General features: G+C 46.5%; 1 protein-coding gene and 1 long non-coding RNA gene across 9 annotated transcripts in view; both read left to right on the top strand.

Annotated features, from left to right (window-relative positions):
- The first annotated feature begins 353 nt into the window (after nucleotides 1-353).
- Nucleotides 354-21,988, top strand: part of TCF3 (transcription factor 3) — a 103,583-nt gene continuing 81,948 nt past the window's right edge. For 6 of the 8 annotated variants that reach the window (XM_084825898.1, XM_084825893.1, XM_084825900.1 and 3 more), the window contains exons 1-3: nucleotides 383-1,039; nucleotides 8,131-8,227; nucleotides 15,409-15,481. In XM_084825898.1, coding sequence (XP_084682024.1) covers nucleotides 8,156-8,227; nucleotides 15,409-15,481 — 145 coding nt within the window. In that variant the 5' untranslated portion in view covers nucleotides 383-1,039; nucleotides 8,131-8,155. Of the gene's footprint in view, nucleotides 1,040-8,130; nucleotides 8,228-15,408; nucleotides 15,482-21,988 lie in introns of all 8 variants that reach the window. The other 2 variants (XM_084825892.1, XM_084825899.1) reach the window with 2 other exon arrangements.
- LOC146333606 (uncharacterized) lies at nucleotides 18,940-21,561 on the top strand. Its single transcript, XR_014786487.1, has 3 exons — nucleotides 18,940-19,053; nucleotides 19,116-20,610; nucleotides 20,673-21,561. It is a non-coding gene; the product is annotated as an uncharacterized LOC146333606 (long non-coding RNA).

Below are 21,988 nucleotides of genomic sequence, written 5' to 3'. Positions count from 1 at the left end.
GGTAGAGGCACGGTCCTTGTTTCTTGATCCCCTGTAAAACTGTCAGGGCAGCCATTTGGCCATCGCTACCCTTTCTCTCCCCAAATCCCCAAATATTAGTGGCGGGGAGACAGCGCTGCCTCTTTTAAATCTCCAGCTTCTGGGAATTCCTTCTCGGTGGAGGAAAATCCAGACTTCTCCTTTCCACCTCTCCCTTCCCAAATATTTGGGAGGGGGGGAAGAGCGAAGGAGCCTCGTGGGCAGAACCAGCCGTCTTCCCCTCCCTCTTTCTCCCCCCCCCCCACCCTTTTGGGTTTGTGCAGCTGATGGAGATGGTGGCTGTTGCGGCGGAAGGATACGTCGGAGGAGGAGGAGGAGGAGGAGGGGGGGGGCAGGCCTTGATGCGTGTGTGTGTATGTGTGGAAGCGAGGAGGAGGAGGAGGAGGAGAAGAAGAAGAAGGGGGCGCCCGTCCGCCTGCCCCAGCGAGCCGGGGTGGGGGGGGGGAGGAAAGAAAACCCAGGGAGAGAGGGAGACGCTCAGCTACCATGAGCCAGCGAAGCAAGCGCTAAGCGGGGCCCGGAGCCGCGGGAACAGGAGCACATTTATTTCCCAAGAGCGGATGGAACGTTGAGGACGCCACATCAAAGGGCAAAACATCCGATCGAACGTTGGGACAAACATCCGATCGAACGTCGGGAGCGGCGCGCGCGGGTCGAACATTCGGGGAGCGTCTCTTTTTTCTTTCTTTCTTTCCTTCCTTCCTTCCTTCCTTCCTTCCATCCCTTCCCCACTCTTGCTTTTTTATCCTTCCCCTTTTCCTCCCCCCCCCTCTCTTTCCCCCTTTTCTTCCCTCCGTTCGCTACATTGTAAACCATTTCCGTTCGCCTTACATTGTTAAAAGCCGCCGCCTTCGCTGCAGCCGCCGCCGGGAGAACAATAGGAAGGCAGGAGGGGGGACCGGGGCGCCCACCCCGGCTGCGCCCCGGGAATCTCTAGCCCTAGTTGTGGATGTGACGGGCACCCCCCCCCCCCTCTCACTCGCACTACAAAGCTGAGCAGGTAAGCTTGGGGAGAGGGGGGGTTGTCAAGCAATTGGGGGAGGGGCTCCTGCTTTTAATTTGGGGGGGTCATTTTTGACTCCTCCCCTCCACGGAACTATTTTCTTTATGGAAAGGGCAGATCCGACGTAGGTCTGCCTCCCCCTCCGCTATGGAACTAACTTGGACGTCTCTTGGCTACTTTTCTTAGCTCCCTCCCCAACTCGGTGTTTTCAGCTCATATTTTAGCTAGATGTGTTTCTTATTCCTCCCTCCTCCCCCCACCTTTGTCGTCCTTTCTTTCTCTTTCTCCCCCCCCCCCGGAAGTGATATTAAACTTCATGGGGCGGGAAGTTAGTGGAAACCAGAACGGGGGGGGTTGGAGAGCAGGTCTCCCGGCCACCTTTCCACCTCCTCCTTATTTTGGGATGGGTAGAGAGACAAGGAGCTTTATATTGCTACTATCTCTACAGTTGTTGGGAAGCTCAGCTTTGGGGGGGGGGTCTAGCCAGAGAAAACAGCCTCAGCTCCCACCCCCATTTTCCTGCCTCGTGCAGTTAATTGTATTTAAGAAGAAAGAGACTCCGTCTACTGGGGGGCAGCGATGCTTTAATTTTCCTGCAGGCAGTGCAGGATGAGGCTTTGAATTCCAGTAGGTATTTTTAAGGTGGGGAGAGAAACACAGATTACACATACACACTTTACTCTGGGAAGTTTTTTTGTGGGTTCTCTGGCTACAAACTTTTTTTTTCTTAGTTTCAGTGTCTGAAGGGACAGATGATTAATTGGGATGGGGGATGACAACCCAGGAGTTGCTTTTGTGGGTGGTTTTGATCTGGACTGATCTGTTTCAAAAGAGTTTGAACATTGTCTTTCTTTTGCACAGACACACACATGGGGAGGGGGTGAGAGGAAAGCTCATACGAGTTTGATGTATGTGGTTACATCATCATCTCCCTTTTAAATCCCAGATTTGTATCTTCCCCACTACCTCCCATAATTTCTGGCTACTTGGATGTGTCATTCACCTGCACCTCTGAAAAATCCAAAAAAGAAAGTTAGAAATGTCTAAAATGAGAACAGACCATTTTGGATAGGCCTGTACCACATGGACAGATATTCCTTTCCACTTTCCCTTAAGACCCCCCCCAGCCTTTCCAAGACAGATTGGGGGTACACGAGCCATAAACCAACCTCTCCCCCTTAAAGTTTATATTCCTATTTCCACCACAGATTTGATCCCCCCTCACACACCCACATACAACTATCTCTTAAGAACCTAATTGTTATACTTCATGCATGGGGAGGGGGGTGGGATTTATGGTTTGGGACGATGGGCAGGATTATGGGGTGTGTATACTTAAATGTCATTCTCTTTTAGTTCCATAGGCTCCTTTGCACCATAATCTTATTCAGGGGATACCACCAGTCAATGCTTTTGAACAAATTGTTTGGGAAGTTGGTGTGACAGTTTTGTGGGCCTACATTTAAAATACATTTGGGCTTAAGTGTAATAATGTAGATCTTCATGACTCCCTTGAGTGAATTCTTCAGTCTTTGGTTACTCCGCTGCCTGGGTTCTCTGTGATGGTTTAGTGTATATGCATGAGTGCAAAACTGACTACTAAGAGGGATTGCGGGTAAAACTGGCTCAGGTTGGTTTGGTGTGCTTATGCAGTTGTTTGCAGACTGAATTGCACCAAAACTCTTATTCTGTTTTGGAAGATGACGGATAGCCAAAGGTTCTATGTGCATATTTGTAACCACTCTTCCTTTTCTGTGTATAACAGTGTACTGGGCCTCAAAAGCCAAAATAACAACAACAAAAACTTTTTCTGCTGGGTTATGCTTGCATTTCTCTCTCTCTCTCTCTCTCACACACACACACACACACACATGTCCAGATAGTGTTTTGTACAATTAACTGTTTCTTTAGGTATATATTATGTGTGGGAAAATGTATTTATTTGTAGGTGTGCGCACATGTAGACACCAGTAGCGTGTACATAATATTCATGAATTTTCATTCTCTCATGGCAGTTGCAATTTGTGTAGACACTCAAGCTTTCATCACTGCAGACGGGAACCCCAAGGTTTCCCCTTTGCAAATTTAAGTCTGTATCTTCTTGCAATTGTGGGGGGGGGGCATGGAGGGAATGAGGCTTCAGACAGCAGCTGCTCACATATAAGAGATTCCTTGTCTCCTTGAATTGAACCAAATTTGCGGGGGGGGGGGGGATGATGTGGATTTCTCCTAGTAGTAAAGTGCTCTGTGTGTGTGTGTGAGAAGTAGCTGCTGGAAATCTTTGTATGTATTGCAAACTTTTCTTCTTGGTACACAAGGCAGGATCTCCCCGCATACATATTTTGCTTTGTGATGGATTTCTTCCTCTCCCCCCCCCCCGTTTTTTTTATTTGTGTGTGTGAGAGAGAGAAATTGCATTGGTTGCATACTTAGAAAGCAGAAGACCTCTAAGCGGTATTGGTGGCCCTATCTGGATTTTTTTTTTTTATGGTGGGAGGTGGAAAAGAGGGGGGAGGGAAGAGGAGGAGGGCCATGGTGGGGACGTGAGGAGGGTTCACGCAAGCTGGCTGGAAGTCTTTGTCCTGCATTAATAAACTCTTTCAGCTTTGGCAGAAGGAGCCTCAAATGAGTCAGGTTGGCGTGCATAAGGGGTATGGTGGGAATGGTTGGAGTTGGCGGGGGCAGGTGGAGGAAGGCAGAATGTCCATTAAAAACCACTTTGCATTGTGTTGGGGGGGGGAACATTTTAATATTATTTTCGGCTGGTTGGGAGGGGGCAGAATAAGGCCTTACATGCAATTCACCCATCTTAAATTTGCTCATGTGAGTTTGTGTGTGAGAGAGACAGAGACAGAAAGGAGCACGCCCATCCAACTCAGAGGATTTAATCCCTGCCTGCCTCCTAGCCTTGTGAGGGTGGGGGGTAGGGGAGACCCTTATGTTACTGGCTCTGGGAAGTGGATATCTTTTGCCACTTGGCTGAGAAGTGTTTGTGTGTACGTGTATGTGGAGGGGAGTTAATTCAACTTCAATAGATGCTTCTTCCCCCTTCTCCCCCCCCCCAGCATATAAAAATTCTTAAGTGACTTGGTAATCCCAAGATATCTTTGATCCCTCTCCCACCCCCACCCTGTTTCTTCTTCTGTAATTCATGGAAGTGGTGGTAGCAATGTATGTGCTAATGGCAAATTCCCCCCATCCCCCGCAAAAAATATTGAGATCTTATAAAGATTTGTCTGTGTGTCAGGAAGATACTTTGTTTTAGTACTACCCTCATGCCTGTGTCCTGACCCACTGAGATGGGGACAGGAGATATATATATATATATATATATCAGTAAATATTTCTTTCTCCCCACCCCCACTAACACATCATATGCAAGTGGGATGGGATGTAAATTGGGTACGTGACAGGAAGCCTAGGAGTGCAAGCTCCCCATCTCCCAGATTTCCCATCCCCAAATTTTGTTCTGTCTTCTTTTAAACGCCTGCACCATTGGGGGGGGGGGGGCAAACAAGACAACTGTAAAATTGTTTAAAAATTGCCAGATGTTTCACTGACATTCTCTCTCTCACACACACACACTGCATCACAGCCCCCACCCCCTCTAACTTCTTATGTAGAAAACAATTAGTATGTTAATTTTTTTTTAAATTGCAGACTGGGCTGAGCTGCGATTCCTGCACAGCCCTGTGCATGTTTACGCAGAAGTAAGCCCAGCAGTGTTCAGTGGTGCTAATGTCTACGCAAGTCTGCATCTTAATTAGAGATTTCTGACTGCTATCCTAAATGTGCTTACTAGGGGGGTAAGTCCCATTGGACGGGATTGAACTTCCTGCCAAGTAAACATGCACAGGATTCCATTGTTACAGTCTCCTTCCATGCCACCCTAATGGCTGGTTAATGTGGACTAGCAACTTGTAAACCGATAACAGAGGAGAAGGACTATGAGAAAATGTCTTTAGAACCATTTAGGGCCCAATCCTATGCATGTTTAGACAGAGAAAAGGCCTACAACTCCCAGCATGCCCCAGCCAGCCATGCTGGCTGGGGCATGCTGGGAGTTGTAGGCCTTTTCTCTGTCTAAACATGCATAGGATTGGGCCCTAACTTACTCATTTAGAGAGGAGCGCAATAAAAACTGCCAACTATTAGATGCCTGGCATTCTTTAATGTATCTTAGGAGGGGTGCTGTGGGGGTGGGTGCCATTTCGTTTAAGATTTCTGGGGATCAGCCCCACTGCCCTAATCCTCTGGGTTTTGAGCCAGGTTTCCTGTGCTCATCAAACAGGATATGCTATGTAGCATATACAGAATGCCTTTCACTAGCAACAACTAACTAGCCCCCAGGAATGAGGGATAATAGTTCATTGGCTATCCTCTAGTCTGTCTCATTCTGAAACAATGAGACCCAAAGGTTTGGATGGATTAAATGGGTACTTGCTACTTCTGGTACTTGCTACTTCTGGTGGAGAGTCCATGCAGCTACTGAGAAACATCTCCTCCTCGGACTTATCTAATCCTCTCTTCTTTCTCTTTTTTAAAAATGGTTGTCTAAGTTAGCCTCCCTGTGGTCCTGCTGGCTTGGGGGTGGGAGTTGTAGCCAGCACATCTGGAAATGCACTAGGCTGCAATACACCAATGTTTGGGGAGCATGCTTGTGTTTTTGACGAAGCGACCTGGAGTGTAAACCCAAGCACCTTTACTGAGACTGAAGTCTGGTTGAGCTCAATAGGGTTTACTCCCTTGTTAGTAGAATTGCAACCCATTTACTCATAATCCTGTTCATGCCTATTCAGAAGTAAGTCCCACTGAGTTCAACGAGACTTACTCCCCAGTAAGGGTGTATAGGATTGAGATGATACTGATATGTTTGATATGAAGTGTATGTATTGGAATTCATTGATATGTTTGATATAAGTATATGCATTGGAAATATTTACTTCCTTAGTCTTTAGTCTTATAACACCCCCCGCCAATACTGGGCATGATCCAGGCAAAAATTGAGCGTCGAAGCAATAGGACTTTCAAAATGTTTAACTTTTGGCTGCATTGTCTACATTATTGTTAACATATAGTTTGGGTTTTGTTTTACTACATTTTTTTTCTTGCCCTTCCTCCAAGGATCACTGAGGAAGGACATGTGGTCATCTCTCCCCTGCGGTCCCGGTTATTTATTTATTATTTATTTATTGGGCTGCTTTTAGACTAAGGCCTTCAGAATGGTGTACACGCAATAAAATCCAAACAATAATAAAACGTCACCCATCAAATCACACTGTCTCTTCTTCTGGGTCAGGTTATCCTCCCAACAACCCTGTGATGTAGGTTAGACTGACAGAGAGCAACTGGCTCAAGATTCTGCAGTGAGGAATGTGTTGTAGTGATTTGTGTATTGGACTGTACTGGGGAAACCCGGGTTCAAATCCCTGCTTGACCATGAAGCTCACTGGGTGACCCTGGGCGAGTCACTATCTCTCAGCCTAACCTACCTCTTAGGATTGTTGTTGTCTCTCTCCCCCGTTTGTTCCTCATGTGCGCTGATCTGAGCTGTTGGGATGGGACATAAAATGTAATAATTTGAACTCAGTTCTCCCTGGTCTAAGTTAGCCACTCCACCTGCTTCATCACATTGGCTGTTAGTGGTGTACCTTGTGGTTTCAATTTTCATGAACTGCCCAGAGAGCTTTGGCTGTTGGATGGAATAGAAATTAAATAAATAAATAAAATAAACAATCAGTGTACACATGCCTTCCCCAGCCCTCCAGAAGTGTGTGGGACTACAGCTTCCATCAGCACCAGCCAGCATGCTGCAGATGATGGGAGCTGTAGTTCATCACATCTCAGGGATAACTGATGTGCAAAATGGATGTTGGTGTGGCAAGTTGCGCGTGGAACATAAGGAAGTCAAGATGGATTCCCTGCCCCAGAAAGGTTGCAATCTCCGTTTTTGACAAGGCCTGGCAAAGGCTGGATGTGAGCAAATGAAGCCATCAGTGTGCTTGGTCAGAGAGGACTTCAAGGAAGTCTTTCATTGTGATCCGTCTTAATATTTTCTTATTTGGCTCTGATCTAGAGTGAGTTGGTTGCACTAAAGTCCCTTTGTGCAGAAACTGATGGATTGAGGTTTTTTTTAGTTCATTGGAAATGTTCACCCCACTGGATTTATCCATGTCTACTAAGAAGTAGATCCCATTGAGGTCAATGTGGCTTACTCTTGGGTAAGCCTTACAGTAAGCATATAAAGTTGCAGCCTTAGGGAAACTGACTGTTTTTGGAGTAGAGCTGGTATTGGTTTTTGGAGGCAGAAATGGGGTTTTATTTAGATATTTATATCTACCTGTTTCGTTTTGTTTTTTGTAGCGGCAGGGAAGAAAAGCTCCTTTCCTATCAATTTTTGCAGAAGAATTGTCCTGTTGGTGTGTAGTGTCATGGGCTCCCTCGTTTCCCCCACCCAAAGAAATACTGTGATTTCTTATGGACTAGTAGATTGATAGTTAATCTATTCTGGGTGCAAAATTACCTTTGGTGAGCTTAAAGTCCACAGCAAAGGACAGGAGATTGAATGGTGGTGTGTGTGTGTGTGTGTGTGTGTGTGTTTAATGTACTTGCTTAGGTTGGGCAGGCTCACCATTTAAAAACATTTTTTTAACAGAATATGGAACAACAGGTGGTCCAGGAACAGAAGTGCCCTCTACCTCTGCCTTTTTATTTCAGGTTCGCCCCCCCCCCCACCTGCCACTGCCATCTCCAGCAGATTTTCTGTTGGCCACAGCAGTCTGACGCTGAACTCAAGGAATTGGCAACAGGAGGGGGGGGGGAATATACAGAGAGAGAGAGAGAGAGAGACAGTGTTCAATAATTCACTTGTTGCTGGCTGGCAAATTTCTGCTTGAGAGAGTTTATAATTCTGGGAAGGGTTTGCAAATTATACCTAATATTTATTTATTTATTTATTTATTTATTGGTGGTTTCGTTCCTCCATTTAAAAACCTCTCTTTCTCTTCCCACCCCCTCCGCCTCCACTCCTGCCATCCACTTCTCTTCTCCACCACCACCACCACCCCGCTCCACCCCCTTCCTAAAAGGACGGACATTTGAATCGGTGGGAATATGAACCAGCAACAGAGAATGGCCGCGGCAGGAACAGACAAAGAGCTGAGTGACCTGCTGGATTTCAGTATGGTAAGTGAGATGCCTTTTTCTTTCTTGTTGGGGGCCTGTGTTTGGCGCATGTGTGTGCACACGGAGTGGGGGTGAGGGGGAGATCTTTACATGAACTGCAGCTCCATCTTGTTCCCGGCATTCCCTGGGATAGAGGGGGAGGGGGTTCAGGAAGCCCATGCGTGAGGTTAAACGGGCGGGGAGCGATTGCATGCTCCAGCTTGTTTGTTCTGTCGCTGGGAGTATCAAGGGGAACCAGTAATTGCTACGGTCTCCTTGTTGTGAAGACTTAAGAGGTGGCTGGCAGGGTGGGGTGTGGAGGGGGAGGGAAGAGAAAGAAACAGGTAATTGCTCTTACGCTTTCCACCACTGTTCTTTTAAAAAGCCTTTGCTGTAAGACGGATAACAGCGTGCGGTTTACCCTGCAAAATGCAAAACCTAGAACGATAATAGTTCGTTCATTCTGATTTTTCTCTCCCTGCGATGCACTACCCTTAGCCATTTTCTAGCCACCCCTCGATGAGTTAATTTGGGTTTACTTGGGAGTGAGACCTGCTTAATTCCTTGAGGCTTACTGCCAATTAAGAGCGTGGGGATTGTCCCCCCACTCTGGGACCTTTCTCCTTTGAACTTCCATTGATCCAGGCAGTTTTATTATGGACGTGCTGGTGCTGATGCATGGGGAATTTGCGTATACATGCGCACAGGCATTCTTTCCGCTGAAAGCAGCACCTGTGCATGCTTCTTCCTGCTCATGTGCAGGTCTGTGGCCTTTGTTGCAGGTGTATGGGGTTTGTGTGCATGTGAACAAGAATTCAAAGTTGCATGTCGGAGTGAGCATGAGGTTCTGAACCATCTGCGTCGTTTGGGCACTCTTTCCCTTTTTCTCCTGAATTGAAGGATGAACTTCCAGTTGTCTGGGGTGCTTCAGCTCTTCCTTTATTCCAAGGAATTCTGGTAGCATTTCCAGTGCCATATAGAGAAAAATAATTGAACACCCTTCCCCTGCCCCTCCTCTTTCCCAGATTGTCAAGATCGCAGAATATTTTATTGGACATTTTATCACCCCAAGTTTGAGGCATGGGGTGAGATTTTTAAAAAGTTGGTGCACAGCATTGTCTGCTGGTTTTATTTTACGAAAACAAGCAAACTTGTACTTTGTGGATGAAATTGGCCAAGGGAAAGTTGTGTCATCCGGGCTGAACTTTGAGGGGGGTGCGGTCTTGGCTTTTTAAGATAAGGAGCTTCCAAGGTTCGCTGGAAGGAGGCAGAGAGAGAGTCACCGCATCGTGAAGAGAGATAACCACAGTGCCATCCTCTCTCTTTCTTGTTCACCTCTATCCCGAGCAGGCAGGAGTCACCTAAGCTCAGCAGGACGCCCCCCCCCCCCCCCGGATGGCATAATATCTCTGAATTCTATACGTCATGCACAATTCCCCACCACCATCAATTTTGGTGGTGCTGGGAGGGGGGATCAGCTGTGTGCCTTCTGCTCAGTTCTGGCCAGTTCCTGTCATGCTACTGTGCTGTCTGTTTTTCAGTGTCCTGTGCAGGCCATGGATATCTTTGCCCAGGATGCCCTGCATCAGGGGCATTGTAGTCCGCAGGTACTCTGTGCATTGCTAGGGCAGTTCTTCCACATGGCCTGGAAAATGTTTTAACCTAAGCCAGTGGGTTGGCTGTCTTTTGTTCTTATGACAGTTTTTTGTTCATGTGTTCACAAATCCATTCGGTTCTTCCGATAATTTTAAAGTAGTGTTGTATATTTTCATGACTAATTTTTCCGTCCCCTGTCGTACTGAAAGAATTTTTGTTTGTTTGTTAAAGGCTAACCTGATTACATTGCCTAGAATTACTACAGGGGAAATGACCCAGGGGCTGTTATCTTCAGAATATTTACACAGTGGTCGAAAGTGAAGGGTGGGACCATCACCTGCCCGGCAGGTGTAAGAGACAGGTGCCTGTTCCAGTGGTGTGGAAGGGGGGTCTGGTACCCTCTGATTTGGATAGCATCAGCTTGACCTAACTTGGTGGTCTCTAGTTGCTTTGAACTACAATTCCCATCAGCCCCAGCTGGATCAGACCAAAGGGTTATATAGCCCAGCATCCTCTTTCCCACGGTAGCTAACCAGATACCTCTGGGAAACACACAAGAAGGGCATGGAGGCAAGTGCCCTCTGCTGTCATCGTTACCCAGCAGCTGGTTCTCAGAGGTAGACCGCCTCTGAACATGGAGGTTCCATAGAGCCATCATAACTAATAGCCATTCATAGACTTCTCCTTCTCCATGACTTTATATAATCCCTCCTTTTAAAAGCCATTGAATCTAGTGGCAGTGAGTTACATAGGGTAATGTGCTTAACCATGTGCTGTGTGAAGAAGTACCTCTTTCAGGCTGTCCTTAATCTTCCACCATTCAGCTTCATTGAATGACCCTAATGAGTTCTAGTATTAGAGAGGGAGGGAGAAAAACTTTTCTCTCTCCATTTTCCCCACCTCATGCATAATTTTATACACTGCTATCGTGTGTATAACTTGCCTTTTTCCCCTAAACTAAAAGCTCCGAACATTGTAATCTCTCCTCCCAAGAGAGGGGCACAAGCCCCTGGTAATTTTGATTACCCTTTTCTGCACCTTTTCCAGCTCTACAGTATCCTTTTTGAGATGCGGCAATGAGAACTCTACACCCATTATTCCAAGCGTGGCTGCACCATAGGCTTGAATAAGGACATTATGAGATGGGCAGCTTTGTTTCTGATTCCTCTTCTGATCATCCCAAGAGTAGCTAAGAATGCCTTTGGGCTGTCATGCTGTTAATTCCAGACTTGCTACTATACTTGGGCTACAGCCTTTAAGTTGACGAAAGTTCCTAGTCCATAAGCAATTTTTCCAAGTCCACTACCTATATTGGGTACCTGTGGCACATCTGATGGCTGGAAAGGGAACTGCCTCTTCAGTTTGAATAAAAGCATCCAAGATCTGGTCATCTATGGACCATTTGTACCATCAAGAGTTACAAAGGTGCTAGTTTCGACCTTTAAAGCCTTAAACAGTTTGGGACCAAGCTACTTGAAGGACCACCTACACCCATATCAGCCTGCCTGCACTTTAAGATCAGAAAGAGAGGCCCTTCTCATTTGCCCACCTGTGAGAGCAGTTAGGTGGGTGACCAGATGGGAAAGGGCCTTCTCTCCAGTGGCCCCACACCTTTGGAACAAGGTGCCATCAGAGGTCTGCCATGCTCCATCTTTGCTGGCTTTTAAGAAGGCTTTGAAAACATTATTTTACTGTGGCCTTCTCTTGACATGACTGCTGTTGTTGCTGTTTTTCTTGGTTTTATTGTTGGCTTTTATTGCTTTCTTTGTTATTTTATTGCGTTTTATCACTTTCAATATTTTAACTGTTCGCATATGTTTTATCGCTGTGAGCCGCCTTGGGAGGGCTTCTGCCCTGAAAGACGGCCAAGAAATTCTTTAAATAAAATAAAAAATAAAGGTGTCTCTCTTGGCCCAGATTTGAGGGACTGTGGCAGATCTTGGAGCTTTATAGAAGGCCGTAGGACAGGATTGGCCCTCTGTGTCACCTGATTCTAAGCACCAAGAATATTGTGGGTCATAGTGCTAATATCCCATCTCAAGGTCCTTGTGGCTTCTTCCATGGGTACAAGTGGTTGGGACTTGGTTCCTGGACTTGGCCTCCTTGTTTGAGCCCTCCTCCCCAATCGTAGTAATTTGGTGGAAGGGGGGATGTGGGACACAGAGAGGCAAGCCTAAAGATCCAAACCAATGCCTTCGCTTGGGACCTAAATGCTGCCAGCTAGTTCCAACTGTCTTTGTAGCAGCTGTCCCCTGCATCAGCTTGCAACTTCTGCACAGACAGTTCACAGAACCATTTCGTTTCTTTCCTTTATTTTGAGACGTCATTTTTTAAGGCCGCCTTGAAGGATAAAACCGTCATAGAATAGTAGAGTTGGAAGGGGCCTATAAGACGGTCGAGTCCCTCTCAAGGCAGCGTGCAAATAAAAACAATACAAGGCAGTGCAAAACAAATCCAAGGATGAAGCAATATTGATTATTTATTGATTTCATTTGCAATAAAAAAAAAATCGTGGATATCGCCAATATCCTGCAGCCCACAGGCGATGGAAAGACCTGTGAAATCAAGTGGATCCCCAGAGCCTTCTAAAGACCTGTTTGACAAACACCTGATGGAAGCGGATTCTGGAGCCACCACTGCAAAGGCCCTCTGCCTTGTACTCACTAGCTTAGCTGCTGTTGGTGGTGGGCGGGCAAGAAGAGCCTCTGCTGATGCCCTCAGAATCAGAGAATTGGAAGGTATCTTGGAGGTCATCTAGATCAACCCCCTGTTCCATGCTGGCTCTGCAGGGCAGGATCTGATTGCAGCACCCCTGACAGGTGGCCGTCCAGTCTCTTGGCAGTCTCAGTTCCACAAAATCCCAGCTCCTCTCTGTGAAGAATGCAGGGCATTGCCACACACAGAGATGCATTCTCCCCCCCCACACACACACACACACTCACAGATCGCTTGTTTCTCCCTGCTAGAAGTGGTGGGGAAAGAGCGATCTTCATGAGGATCTCTGGAGAGGGAGCAGAGAGTACAGGAAGCGGGGAAATGGGCGGGGGAGATTGGCAGTGGTGGGGCAGGCGAGGCTGGTGGCTCCGACGACAGTGGGACAGTGAATCCACTCCAGGTTTCAGTCAAAACCAGTCAGAACTCTAATGGAGCTATCCGAGGTGCTTCACATGAAAGACATAAGCCTCACACCTTGGATAGCTCCTCTAGAGCGCTGACAGAAACCTGGAGCGGATTCATCACCCACCGACATCGGAGTCTCCCCGGTGGTGGGGTGAGGGCTGTCTTGGGGGGGCTACAGTAAAGGCCTTGGAGGGCTGCATGCGGCTCACTCCGGACAATGGGTTGTGCTCCCCTATTCGTGCGGACAGTACTGGGCTGGACAGGCCAACGGCCTGACTTGGCTTCAGGTGGCTTCCTAGAGCTTATTTTGCAACTGGAGGTATATTCAGTTTGGTGAGAGGTCTCTAAACTGGTGAAGCACCCCAGGCAGAAGCTACTAGCCTCTATTCCAGCGGGACGCTAGCACGGTTGTCCTTCAGTTCCCCCTCTGAACCGAGGGTGCGTCTTAGAATTATGACCCCTTCGCAGCGGGAAGGCAGATTTCTGAGAGATGCTGTGGGGTCCTTCAGGCAGGGAGTTTTAGCATGGAAAGAGTGCCCCAAAGGATAAGTGGCTTGAAAACCAGACCATTCTAACGGTTATAAAGGCCCAGATGATGGCTATAAGCAGATTGGAGAGAGTGAGAACTGCGCTTGGGAGCTCTCAGGATAGCAAAATGGGGGGAGTTGGGAATTTGCATTTTGCAGGTCGCTGGCATAAAAAGGCCTTTAAGGGTGCAATCCTGTGCATGTTTAGACTGGAAAAAGTCCTATAACTCCCAGCCTGCCCCAGCCAGCATTGCTGGGAGTTGTAGGACTTCTTTTCTGTCTAAACATGCATAGGATTGCACCCTAAGACTCCTATTACTGCTTGGTTTGAAATGGTTGTAGATAGCTGTATTTTTGTAACACTACTTTTTAAACACACACAGCATGTTTAATTTGTGACACAGTGGTGTATGTGTTTATGTGTGTATATCTCTTTTGAAATCTTCCCAGTGTTGGATAGGAAGCAAGGGAGAGAAAAGGCATAGATTTATTTATTTATTTATTTATTTATTTATTTATTTTTCCACCAGTCTTCCTGCTAGGTACAAGCTGGAAAGTTGTAAGTGTATTTTGGAGGATACTTCCCTGTTAGAGTGATACAGTTAGCGGGCATTGAGCAGCAGGTGAAATGAACTGTCGGTGTCATAAATCTGGTGACCTTTCCGATTTTGCGTCATGTAAATGTTTTTGAAGTGTTTTGAAGTTTTATCTCTCTTCCTTCCTTTCGCCCCACCCCTTGACCCAAGTTGAGCATCCATCAGATTGATTGAAAGTCACTCTCTGAGTTTGAGCTGTGGGATTAATTTTGTGATATTATGTAGGGTAGCAACAAGGGCTGGCCATTCGACCGTGTGTGTGTGTGTGTGTGTTTGTTTTAAAGATTTGTCTGGTTACTTGTTAGTTCCTGATAGAGATATGAAGGCCTGGAAAAACACCAGGAAAAGGGGGGGGGGGGCTTAAAAAAATAATAATTTTTTTCCCAGGGATTTTTGGAAAACTAGGAGATTTAAATAATAATAATTAATTCCCCCAAGCCTTCATATCTCTAGTTCCCAGCATCCCATCACCCTGGAGTGTGGCCAAGAAATAGAATCTGGATGAGGTTGTGAAGGGGTGTGACTGGCTTGGTGCTCTTTAGCTCCGTTGAGTTGGGGGTGAGGAGGACACTGTGTTTGTGTGTGCACATATGCACGTGTGTGTGAGTGTGTATGCGTGTGTGTGTGAGAGACAGAGAGAGAGAAAGAGAGAATCCTCTACTTCTTTGAAACAAGGGCTGCCCAGTTAAAAAGATATTAATTCATTTGGCATATGAGCAAAAAAACTAAAGAAGTACGCTTCCTTTGCTATTAGATGACGCGTGTGTGTAGCAGTAGGCGTTATCTTAAAAGAAGCATTCCATCAAGAAGTGTTCCATCTTCTTTATCTCTCTCTCTGGAGGAGGGGGAATGATGACTCATTTTGGAAGAGGCATTCCCTCCTCGGAAGCAGAAAAGAATGCTTCAGGTCAGAAGAGGCATTCTGTTCTGGGTACGGGAGAGAGGAGATGGCACCAACCAACCTGCCATTTTCAATAAATACTTGGACTAGCAATAATTATTTGAAAAAGTATGCTATCCAGTTAACCAGGGCCCATCCTTAAGAAGTGAAACATTTGTAATCCATTATTCAATCTAACCCATGACCTGATCGACTGTTGAACTCCTATTTTGGATAATAGGCCAATATTAAGTGGCCTGATGAGCGGTTGCAAAGAAAACACCTTTTTGGAGAGCCGATATACAAAAGACGGAGAACATGTTAAGTCTAGCGTTCCTCCGGTTTAATCAAGGAGAAAGAAACTTTGCCCCTAGATATTGAAAGTTTGGGGCTAACTCTGCTAAACCGAGTCTTCCCCCATCTTCTCTCTCTCTCTCTTCTTCTCTGTGTAATCTCTTCACTGTTTGTTCTTTTTTTCCCTAGATGTTTCCCTTGCCGGTGGCTAATGGAAAAAACAGACCCACAACGCTCGCTAGCACACAGTTTGGAGGATCAGGTACTTCTCTAACACACATACACACACACACTTTTTCCCCTTTGGATGGTTGTTGTCCTAAATAGAGGCTCTTCTCTTCTCCTTTCCTGAAGCTTTTCAAATTTGTATGTAAAGCGATGATGATGGTGATGATTTTTACAGTCGCATTTGAAATGGCGGCTATCTTTTGCGGTCCTCATCCCAATTTGTGCAATGGAAGGCTACGATCTGAAGCCCAGTTCAGCACAAAACACACTGTTACCTCATGGTAATGGCCTAGTTCTGGCAGAGGTGATCAGCTGCTCTGTGGAGACCTGGGCTCAAATTCCTCCTCAGCCTTTGTTTATTTATTTATTATTGCATTTATATCCCGCCTTCTTTCCTCTTGCAAGGAACCCAAGGCGGCTTACATTCTCCTCCTCCTCTCCGTTGCATCCTCACAACAAGAACCCTGCGAGGTAGGCTGGGCTGAGAGTCTGTGACTGGCCCAAAGTCACCCACTGAGCTTCCATGGCCAAGTGGGGACTAGAACCCGGATCTCCCGGCTCCCAGTCCGTCACTCTCACCACTACACTACACTGGCCTTGAAGCCGACTGGGTGATCTTGGGGCCAGTCGTTTTCTCTCTGCCTAGCCTCCCTCACAGGGTTATTGTAAAGAGCAAATGGGGGCAGGGCCTGCGTATCCTGCCCCTGTGTTCCTCAGGAAAAGAGCTTGATTTGGGGGGGAAATGCCTTAGGGCTGTGTCTGGTCTGTACCATTTCAGACTGCGTGTGGGGGGCTGATGTCTTGGGATTTGTTTCTATTTCCCTCCTCCCCGTCCTTGCACATAGCAAACTAACATGGCAGGTTAGGAGCCTTGTCTTTGACATGCTAGGTGGGTAGAGATGTGAAGTCCTGGAAAAAACCCAGAAAAATTGGGAGGGGGCACACATTGTTCTTTCATTTTTCTTGCCCCAACCCCATTTTCCCCAGGTTTTTTCCAGGCATTCTCATCTCTGGGTGGGTGGAAGAGGAGACCATCATCTGAGCCTCCCATCTACAGCTTGACGTAGCAGAGTTCCTTTCAGTGGGAACCAGGCTGATGGTGGATTGCATTGTTGGTGGCAAGGTTTTCTGCTTCCCTTGAATCCAGAGTGTGAAGCTGGTTTGGAGAGTCATGGCTTTAAAGGGAACCATGATTAGTAAGACTGGAAATTAGATGCCTGTGCCATGGCTTCAAGGCAGCCCTGGGTTGCATTAACCTCTGTGCAGGTATTAGGATACCCTGTAGTTAATGCTGAAAAGAGAAGGGAATCTGCCTGGCGAAAAGAGGGGTTGGCAAATGCATGTTTGTTCTTAAAAAGTTGCCTTTTAAAAAATTGTGTGTTCAATGAATAGAAAAATGGCATTTATAAAATGTAAACAAATCAGTCGATTTCTATCAAGTGAGCTGCAATTGTTTGTGGGGTTTTGTTTTTTGTTTTGCTTGGCTCCTCAAAGGAGCCCTGTGTTTGGGCAACAAGAACGTATCTGCCGAAACCACTTTCCTCTTGTGGCAAAATGGGTCCTTTGAACTGGAGGGCTACATGAAAAATAATGATAATTAAAGAAGTGCAAGCTTTGGGGAGGGGAAATCCCCATCTTTTTTTATTTTTAGGCAATGGTAATGTTATGGGGATTTCCCTCCCACCACCCCGCCTTCTTTTCCAGGTTTGTCCTGAGCATCTTCCTTTATCTTGGAAGGGATATGAACTTCGTTGTCGGAGGGGATCGCTTTGATTTGGGGTGTGTGTTATAGATCTTTTTTTCCTTGCAGGGAGTGGTACAGGTTTGTGCACGTAGCAAATTTTGAAGCTACAGGCAATTAGAACAAAGTGAAATAGGGCTCCCCTCCCCCCGCTCCTGCTCCACTCCCTGTGCCTAGAAGTTGTCTTGTCTGCTGAGTTTTCCCCCTTTGATGTTCTTTAAAAAAAAAAGTGGGGATATTTGGAACACAGCACCCCTTGTCCCATTGTCTGTTCTGAAAAACTGGAGGCTTACTTGATGCCCTTTAGCATATTTTAATACCCTTACTTAGTTCCTTCTGGTTCCGGCTGCCTGATTTGTATTGAAAAGGCAGACATTGTAAAATGGCATGTCTGCACATATATATTGATATCGGGAACATTGGAAACTGCCAATGGTCCATCGAGCCCAGGAGAACATTCCCAGTTCAGCCTGATATTCAGTGGAGGCTGGTGGCTTTGATGTCAGTGGGGCAGTGAATCCACTCTGGGTTTCGATCAGAACTCTAAAGGAGCGGTCCATGGTGTGAAGCAAAACCAGTTAAAAATAATACCAAACATGATAGAATCTATAATCAACAAATACCTTTTTAAAAGACAGAAAGTTAGCATAATAAATTGCTCAATGCGCAGGGGAGCATTAGAAGTTTTTCCTGTTTTTCTTGGGAAGGTTTGGATCAAAGGACAGCATCTGTGGGGTACTGATATGGGTGGTAGGATGTTGGGGTGTTTCTGGATGACAGCAGGAGGCCACATGTTGTATTTTGCTGTGGAGTGAAGTAGGAAGCTGGAGAAATTCAAGATGGACTAAAATGAGCTTGGATTTCTAAGAATCCGACTTGTGGAATCCGCTATGGACCGACCTGCGCAGGCTGCACAGAATCCATGAACTTTTGGATCTTTTTTTTAGCTTTCTCGAAATGTATGCATATTTATTCATAGGAAAATACACACGTTTCTGCTGAGACTGGTAAATATTGTTGGGAAAAGTTAGATGGAATGGGGGACAATATGCAGAATGTTACGTACTAAGGCAAATTACGTAAATGGTTGCGAATCCTCTTACGGAATTATTTGCATATTTTCTGCATAACAAAAAACAAATTTGAATCTGTCTGTGAGCAGACAATGGAACAAAAGGTGCCTGACAATCCACAAAAAACAGATGGAGCAGGTTTTACACAGTCCGTACATCACTAGAGTGGAGCTAGCTCATCCACCCCCAACGTGGTACTCTCCTGATGTTGTGGATTTCAATTCCTACCAGCCCCAGCTAGCATAGTCAGTGGTCAAGAATCCTGGGAGTCACAGCCCAGAACATCTGGAGGGCACCAGGTTGGGAGTGGATGAGCTAGATGGTACTTCGATGTGCAACGGCAGTCTGAGTACTGGCTGCAAGATGAGCATCATGTGAGCTAGTTCACTCTCATGCCCTGCTTGTGAGCTGCCCAGATGCTGTCCACTGGCGGAAAAAGGATACTGGTCTAGATGGACCTTTGGTTTCGTCCAGCAAACTTATGTCCACTTACGTCCTTAAGTGCGAATGCATACTTGGGGTTACTTGAATAGTTACTTGAAGACAGGGCTGGCAGGACCTGGGGCCCTTCAAATGTTGCTGGGGGACAACTCCCATCATCCATGCTGGCTGGGGGGCTGATGGGAGTTGGAGTCCAACCACATCCGGAGGGCCGCAGGTTCTGCACCTTGCCTCAGCAGATCATGAAAAGGTGTTCTTGCTTAAGAACACAGGGAGAGCCCGGCTGGATCAGGCCTGCCTTGTTCAGCAGTGCGTTTTGCCTCCCGGACGCCCCTCAGGCAGGGCATGAAGGCACCAGCCTTTCCCCAGGGTTTGTTCCCAGTGTGAGAGAGATGCTGCCTCTGAAAATGGAGGCTCTGTTCAGCTGTTGTGGGCAGGGGCCATTGCTCAAGGATGGAGCATAGATTTTGCACACAGAAGGTCTCTGGCAGATGGAGAAAGAGTCAGGATTAGAGCTGTGTGCAAATGCCCTCTTGAAATTCTCCACCTTCCTTGTGGGCAGAGAAATTTGGGAGACGATTTCACCGAATTTCTCCAGGAGAAGGAGGAGAAATTCTCAGCTGTTTTTCCCAGTTAGGGCTCCCTGTTGGCAAGGCTTGTCGCACAGCTTCTTTCTTCTCTTCCTAAGAGTTTCGGGGGTCTTCATGCTGCAACAGCATTCACTGTCTTGGCAGGCTGGCCCCCCGTTTGCATCCGCAGCAATGCAGGTGGCGGCAGCGTTGTGTCCAGCTCCAGGGAGGAGGGGGGCTTAGTGTTCTGCCAGAATCTGTCCTCCAATTTCCTGAAAATTTCTCCCCCATGCAAGAGGCTTCCGTTGTTCTGCCTCATTCAGGATGTGTTTTCTGGTGGTTTTGAGCTTACCTGATCACAGCCAGCCTCCCAGGCTGCCTGCACATCCTGATCTGAAAAAGCTCATGGGAGGAATTATTTCATAGTGCCTTAAACTGGGCTTTAATAGAAGGGTAGGAAGCTACAAGTGGACAGAGAGATGATTGTACAATGAAAAACAGGACACGTGTGCTCACTCCTCGGCCACCTCCTAAGTCAGGTAAGCCCAAGAAGCCCAACCCTAACCCACAAGAATTTCTCCGACATTTCTTCACCATTGAATTTATTTTCAGAAGCAATTTCTCTTTTATCAAATTGAATGAGGATGGTCGGAAAAAATGTGGGAGACATTTTCAGCACAGCACTAGTCAGAATAGACAGTATGGGGCTGGATGGACTGGCCTGGTATACGGCCATTTTCTAGGCTCCTTCATCCGTCCTGAACTTCTCTTCAAGTCCTTTCCTTAAAAAGCCACCTGAGTGAGTGGTTGTCACCACACCTTCTGGCGGTGCTTCCCATAAGTCAGTTGCGTGTTGCATGAACTATTCTCATCTTTTTTTTGTCTGTTCTGATTTCTGTGACAGTCGATTTCCTCGGGTCACGCACACCCCAGCATCGCTTACCTCCACGCCATTCTGATGTATGCCAGCTTCTGACACGCTTCGCTGAAAAATGTCAACAAACACCAAGGACGCCTGCTGTTCTAGCTGCTGGTCCATGTAGAACAGTCTCTCCCAGATGTGTAGATTACCTCCCCCCAGTTGTGTTGGACTACAACTCCCATCATCCCCAGCCAGCATACCAACATGGGCAGGGGGTGATGGGAGTTGCAGTCCAACACATCTGGCAGCTACCAGGGAGACAGTTTAATATTCACGGCCCTTACGTTTGGCAGGTTTAATATTCACGGCTCTTACGTTTGGCAGGTTTAATATTCACGGCTCTTACGTTTGGCAGGTTTAATATTCACGGCTCTTACGTTTGGCAGGTTTAATATTCACGGCTCTTACGTTTGGCAGGTTTAATATTCACGGCTCTTACGTTTGGCAGGTTTAATATTCACGGCTCTTACGTTTGGCAGGTTTAATATTCACGGCTCTTACGTTTGGCAAGTGTACTGGCTTGGTGCATTTAGAAGTGTGTTGGTTTGCTCAGTCTGCCTTGCTCCAAGGGTGTTTCAGTGTAGTAGTGACTGCCTTTTTATTCTACTCACTGCCCCCCAGCACCTTTTTTTGGATGTGAGCAAGATGTGTTGTTTTTAAGGTTTTCTGGCTTTTGTGCAGTTTTTTGTCCATTCTTGAAATACCTCTCTTAAGGCAATAAGAGCTTTAAGATAAAATATGCTGGTATTTTTGCCCCTGCCCCTTATGCCTTCAGCTCCGTCCACCACCGGAATGTGGCCCCCGAGAGATTTCGACCCTTGGGCTGAAAGAGGTTCAACGCGCTGGACTAGCATCTCTTCCGTGTCTATTTGGCCCAGCCTCTTGCAACCACCGTGAGCATCTTAGCAGGAGGTGTCTGCTGAGCATATGGAAAGTGCAGAATTGGTGCAGAGTTCGGTATCCTGAAAATCTCACCTTTCATTTACAAGGAAGAATCAATTCCATAGTCCTTATGGTTAAAATGTGTAGGGAACGCCTACTGAAATATCTCAGAACGGTGGCTAAATGTGATTTCGGAGCCCTGTATTACTCCTCCCCCATAATTAGCAAAGTCAAAATAAATTGCAGAAAAGATGTGGAATGATGCCCCCATCTGTCCAGTTTGCATGGTTTATGCAGGTCACAGAATCCCTCTATTTTGTGGCACAGTTTGGATTCCGTGGCTGCAGGAGTTTAATTTAATTTTGCTGTTTTAATCAATGTGGAATATGCACTGCTCTGATCTTGGTTTAGTGCTGTGCTGAAAAATTCTTCCACGTCTTTTCCCAACAATTCACATTCAGTTTGATAGAAAAGACATTGGCTTGGAAAAGAAAATTCAAAGAAGAAGATAATTTTGGAGAAATGCTTAAGAGTGAGGTTTGGCGTTCTTGTGCTCCTTACTTATGAGGTCCACCGTACATATGAGGTGGCCGTCAGGTGTGTGTGGGTGGTGTCCTGTCTTTCGTTTGCAACTATCTCTCTGGCAGCCTGTAGCTTCCTCAGCTTCCCATGATTCAGTTAAGGCCTGGGGAAAGCATCATGAGTTAACTCCTCCCCCATGAGGCTTTTTCAGATCAGGAAGTGTGGGAAGCCAAGTAGGCTGCAGAGATGTACACTAGAAAGAAACACACAGACACACAGAGCACTCTCAGCCACCTCACAGTGATATAGTAGCTCAAAAGAAATTCACATACATTCTGAAGCGCTCTGTGAATGAGGCAGAAAAACTGAAGCCTCTTTCCATGTGGGAAGA

This window comes from Heloderma suspectum, chromosome Z (assembly GCF_057233095.1).
Source record: "Heloderma suspectum isolate Gila_16-S chromosome Z, 16-S_ref, whole genome shotgun sequence".
Classification (NCBI taxonomy): Eukaryota; Metazoa; Chordata; class Lepidosauria; order Squamata; family Helodermatidae; genus Heloderma; species Heloderma suspectum.
The sequence above is the reverse complement of the archived record's forward strand: the minus strand, read 5'-3'. Positions and strand labels throughout refer to the sequence as shown.